Here is a 6000-nt window from a genome sequence, read left to right on the forward strand (position 1 = left end):
ACTGTTGGATGTCGTACTGTGGTAATTTCGGGCCCTTCGAACGCACTAAAACCTTGTGGAGTGACATTTCCGGCGACGCCACGCCACACACTAACGAGGTAAACAATCAAGATGGTGATGTGTTCCCCGAGTTGTCCCCGCCGTCAGCGTGGTGCGACAGAGTGGTCGGACAACAAACCGGCCAACACGGTTGCCGGGTGGCAGCAACATGTTGCCCGACTGTTGTTGTTGCCACAATGTGACAGGGTCGCCGGCAACACGATTATGTCATGTTGCCAGATAGACTTGCTCAACTGCTGCTTCAGTGCGACGGGGCCTTTAGGGAATGCATTAGCATAAAGCGCCACACACGTCTCCCTTTGAGAAACGCTAACACTGAACCCGGAACGAAGCAAATAAGAAAATATAGAGGAAATAAAGGAGAAAGCCAAAAGAGAAAGCCAAAACAGGAAGGTGATGGGGTAGGCGCTAGCATTTCCGAAAAGGAGACCTGTGAGGCATTTCCCAGTGGTCATGCTAACGTATTTCCTAAAGTCAGGGGTTACACTGCTTATATATCATACAAAAAACAGTCTGAAAACAAATTCAAATGGGAGTCACCACGAGATTCGTGCTTCGAATGCTGCATGGCAATGAGTTAAAGGAGAAAACTTGGCACGCGGCATTCCAAACCTCGGATATTGCGGTGACTAGTGTTTGCAGACCGTCTTCTGTATGATGTATGAACAGTGTGACCCCGGCTTGAGGATCCACCAATGGGCCTTTTTTTTTTTAATCGAAAGACCATTTTGTTTTTTGAACGCGTCTGCACGTTACATGTCCGTCGGGGACAATAAATAAAAACAAATACAAGAAATTAAATTACGAGAAAAAATATTTTAGCAGGTTAGTAACATGACGTAAATAAAGTGATGCCTCAGTTCCAGACATTTAAATATTAATATTATCATTTGAAAGTTCATCAATGGTGAGAATAATTACCGGTTTCTCCGCATCCTGTCTTCCTCATCTGTGACATTAATTGTGAAAACTCTGTGGAACCTTTTATGTATAAATTTGACTTAATTCCTTTTCCAGTTTGATCACACACAAAATAGATGTTTGTTGAAGACGTTAATTACCATTAATTTTCTTGGCCACTTCATCCCGTATCAACCACAGGTGTCCATAGCTAGGCAAATAAGGCGGAATTTGGGTCTTATTCTTCCATTTTTTGCAAACGTAGTCATAGAAATCATCACATGGATCTGCAGATGCGTTAATAGCATCACTAAGCTCTAAACCTGCAAAAGTATTAGATACGCTTATTATCCCAGAAACTTGATAAGAGTATCCGTTCACTAATCACGTGCGTTCGTACCCAGTCTTATACAGTCAGCGGTCTTGCACAAATCGTCCTCTCCTGAAAGAAGAAAGCCCACCAGTTTTGCTTTTTAGCATTTGCCAGTACCATTGGAAGGTGAAAACATTTGTTAGTTAATATACGTTACATTTTCCTGGAAACTTTTTTATCGCAATGCGAAACCACAAAACACCCACCACTCTCTCTTTCACCACAAGTGTAAGCGAAACTGGCGCTACGAGCACAAGTATGTTGTCACGAACCACTTTTTTCAGTTCGCGAGCGCGCCCGCATAGCACATCCGCTCAAAGCATTTCGGTCTCCCTTGCAGCTTCTTTCTTCGCACTTATGGCGAAGCAAAGTATAGTTTGGAAATTCATAAATATTTTTATGTTGGTGGATAACCATTATCAAAGTTTAGTTTGTCATCCATGCCTCTACGTTGATTGCTTTGGTATGCACTAGGCAAAATAGTACATTAATATTTCTGGTATAATTTCACCTTCCCCTCAGTTTCGGGTGGCGTGTTCTCGGTACTACATCCGACGCATAAATTATTTATAGCGCCCACGTGGAAGCATTAGTTTCCGACCTCATGACACCAAAAAAAGAAGTTATAAACAATAGCCATGCAAAACATCGACACCTCCGCGCATTTCTCGCCTCTGAAGTAATCTCTTGAGCTATTTATGTAAAGTTTTATTAAAGAACGTTTTAACAGACTGGATGTCATGCAAAAAGCGCTACGCTCAAGAGTAAGGAAAAAGCCGTTACAACTTACACCTAGTCAACATGAAGGCGACGCGTACAAGCATGCAAAACATATAGAAGCATGTTATCTGTAATTATTTATACGTATTAATTATCGAGATTTACCAAGCGGCGCAGCGGAAATCGAACCCCGCACCGAGCGTTCCGCAAGCCTATATCTGCGCTTAGCAGTACTAGGAGGCAAACTGAAGCGTAAGAAGCTCGACTAAGTACGACTCAACTGAGCTTGCGGTAGGGAGCGATTGTCGGGGCGTGAAGCTGGCTTTCAAATGAAGCGTAGCTCCACACGTGATCTCATGACGTCAAAGGACCTGAATAAATCTAAGCTCGTACTGATCATTATAATCGAAACACTTTGATTAAGCAAGAAAAAAGGTAATAAACATAAGTGTTTGTCACGCAAATAAACATTAAAACCAGCCAAACTACCTCTATTACTGATTTGCTTTGCAGATTTTTGTATCCCTGGCGGCAGAAGCGTCATTTGAAATTGCAGACCACCAAAGCAACTGTGCCATCGTTACAAATGTTTAAAATGCGAAAGAAAAAGTAGACGTGTTCGAATTAGGGCTGGGCATTGATTACAATATTTATCTCCAAGCATATTATCTAAAAAGTGGCAAAACTATTTTGCTTCACTGTTTCTTGCTATGTTATGAGTGGCGTACCTCATTTACCTTATTTGAAATTCTTCGCCCACCAAGTGGGAAAGGCAGATGGGGGGGGGGGGGAGGGAGGAGAGAAGGGGGGGGGGGGGTGGGGGTGGCGGAAGCATCTGGCATGGCTAAGCGTAGGATTAAAGATCAATTTCGACTATCTTGTATCGTTTGCCATCCAATGGAAATCTCGGTTACACGGCGGCTTCTTCGCAATAGTCCTCCAAACATAGAAGATGCGGGCACTGAATTTCAATAAATATTTTAAAGTTAATATTCAAAAATATTTATTCACTCTAAATTTCACTCATAAAAAGTTAAATCGGGTTGTCTTGGAATAAAACAGTGCTGCCTCGTAAAATAATAACTGGGCTTTCTATATTTCTTTACGAAATTTTATACTGGAAACCCAACCCTTTAACCATTAAAAAAGCAATTGGGATTAAACAAATATTAAATTAGTCGGAAGGTTAATCAATCACTTGGGCAGCCGTAGTTCCGATGGCTATATTAGCTTAAGTCTTTTTTTTTTCTTATTGTTGTTTAAGCAAAGCGCGGAACCCATCAAATCAGGTAGAAAATCTTTAAAGAAACCTGAATGTATGAAATTGGATTTTATGGAGACACGAGGTCTAGAGTAACAAGGAAAAAAGCAAATTAATTCTATGGAACCTTAGGAGTCCTACCAGAAGTTGCAGTAAGAAACTTAGCTATTTCAGCGACATTAGAAACTTTTTCTTGTCAAAACGTCGGCTGCCACATTTAGAAGTTCATAAAGTCTCTATATAGTATTGTCGTTTTGGTTTCCTCCTGTAGTGGAGCCTGGATACGGTACACTACCGCAAGACTGAGATAATTGCAAGGGGCAGCGAACCGATCAGACGACATTAGCTTCCATTTTGTTCTTCGCCCGAGACTGAGGCAGGAAAAGAGGAAAGTTTCAAGGTAGAAGAAAAATGAACAGTGGAGGACACGTCTAAAGACAAGTTTATTTGGTCACCCTCTTATATACACTCTACGAATTTCATGACAGTTCGTGGAGTGTATATAAGAGGGTGAGCAAATAAACTTGTCTTTAGCTGTGTTCGAGACGTGTCTTCGACTGTTAATTTTTCTTCTACTTTTAAACTTTCCTCTTTTCCTGCCTCAGTCTCGGGCCAAGAACAATATGGTTAACATCCAGCAGCTCGCCTGCGCAATCACTACATTATCATTGATTAGCTTCCAACTTGACATGAATCAAGATTCAATCTACAACTTATATTTTAGGCTTCCTGCACATCCGATGAACTTGCAAATCACCAAGTACCAGCTTTCAGTCGCACTAATACGCCACGGAAGTTCAGAATGTAGAATATGCGTTGTTGTTGTCGTCATTTCTTTTTTTTTACGGGTGGAAATAAGATAAACAACATTCGTGATTTAGGCTAGCTTGTCCAAGACAATTCAGCCGGCATCATTTGTTATATTTGCTCGCAATAATAAACACAGCAATCACAGCCGAACGGTAGAATTACACAAGTTTTTGTCTTGAGAGTGAGCACAAACCTGGCACTTTGAACACTGGCGAAATTAACAAAAGTACGCTATTATTAGAAAACATAACATTTAGTTTGACAAAACTTTATTTTTACATCCTGGAGTCAGAAGCCATGTGCATTGATTCCCAAAAGTAACGCTAATATGCAATCGCCCATTTTTGACGAATCTCGCGCAATTGTATGAGCTACAGATTCATCCGCCAATTTTCAACTACAGATTCACTTCCCAATCCCGTTTAGCCATTTCACCTGGTTCTACGAATTACCTATTCCCGTGTTGGTATCACTCATCATCGTTGTGGCTACGTGGCGCAATGCCACGTAGCCAGAATTTTGGGTGCTATGCAACATAAGGACAGATTTCGAGCATCATTTAGATTCACCATTGCACGCTGTCATACGAAATGTTAATGAGGAAGGTACTTTGATGTTGAAATTAATGATATTATTTCGTTAGATTTTATTTTTCAGTCTTGAAAGTAAATAATATTTATTGATGTTAGGCTATAAACCGTCATGTTTTGAAGGTCTAATTATGCATACATATTATTGATAACTTTACATTACATATATGACAATATTTGTGACGTTAAGCAAAATTTACATTTTCGCACATTGGGGTGGCTCTTCGCGTCTAATGAGTGCCGTTCTAAGTGAACTACGGATGATCCAATAGAGGTCGGTCTTGATACACTCCTATAATAAAAGTTGCAATGCCCGTTTCGTTCTCTTTTCTTTCTAACCTTCACGTCAACCCGATCTATCGAAACTGTCTGATACCGTTTATAAAATATGGTTCTTCGGATAATCGCTTTAGTCGGAGCTTCATTTTGCGAAACAAATTGCTCAAACACTACCGCCATAGTCAAAATTATTGTTCATGACTGTTCAGAGAAAAACAAAGTATACACTAACTCGAGCTCTGGATTTTGTTAATGAGCCGGGCTTCTAGTTTACACAAAATATTGTTTTTGCCAAAAAAAAACAATTATTTGGAAAATCCAGACAGATTTTATATATTGACATTTGCGATTTCTTGAACTACATAGGTAATTGGGCTAAAAAAAGTAACAATAATATTCGCATTCTTTTTTGCAAACCTTCGTGATTTAATTGCTGATGGATTGGGAAATACCTTCTCCGGTTACAAAAATTAAATGGTCTAGCTATTTGCAAATTAATACGCAATACCTTTGGTTTCAGCAGTCGTGGAGCAGATTAGAGCTGACATAATGAAGATCCGTGCAGTCGTCCAACAATTCATGGTCCACCCTTCTGTTCAGAACTGGTGTGGTATCAGATACCGAATATTCGGCGAAAAGCGTTCCTTCGTTTTCAAGGACTGATTAGAAGTTAGAAAAAGATGCCCTAAAATGTAGCAACTTCTTAATATGCTTGACACTTCTGTTAATGTTTCAGCACCAACATCGTATAAAACATGAACTCACCTCTGCGCCTGGTACGTTCCCAAAGCGTAGTAACAGAACGAAATTCACTTCGTCTTCAAAAGACCTCTTCTGAGCGCAACTCTTTTTTTTTCACTTTTTTTATACCAGAATGTTCATGAAATAAATTACTTCTCACCACCTGCAATAATATCCGGTTTCACGCTGTTAGGAAGACGTAGTAAAAGCTCAGGCCTCACCTTTTTGCTTTTTTATTGCTTTTAATGTTGTGAACTGTTTATATT

General features: G+C 40.0%; 1 protein-coding gene across 1 annotated transcript in view; it reads right to left on the reverse strand.

Moving 5' to 3' along the window:
* The window catches only part of LOC8036616 (neprilysin-1-like), a 68412-nt gene extending 62626 nt beyond the window's left edge, over window positions 1-5786 (reverse strand). The window contains exons 1-4 of the mRNA XM_040215082.3: window positions 5759-5786; window positions 5502-5585; window positions 1361-1402; window positions 1122-1283 (exon numbers count right to left, since the gene is read on the reverse strand). Of these exons, the coding sequence (XP_040071016.1) occupies window positions 1122-1283; window positions 1361-1402; window positions 5502-5574 (277 nt within the window). The 5' untranslated portion in view covers window positions 5575-5585; window positions 5759-5786. The remainder of the gene's footprint in view (window positions 1-1121; window positions 1284-1360; window positions 1403-5501; window positions 5586-5758) is intronic.
* Window positions 5787-6000: the final 214 nt, after the last annotated feature.

Source organism: Ixodes scapularis, unplaced genomic scaffold (assembly GCF_016920785.2).
Source record: "Ixodes scapularis isolate PalLabHiFi unplaced genomic scaffold, ASM1692078v2 PGA_scaffold1__304_contigs__length_218370807, whole genome shotgun sequence".
Taxonomy (NCBI): Eukaryota; Metazoa; Arthropoda; class Arachnida; order Ixodida; family Ixodidae; genus Ixodes; species Ixodes scapularis.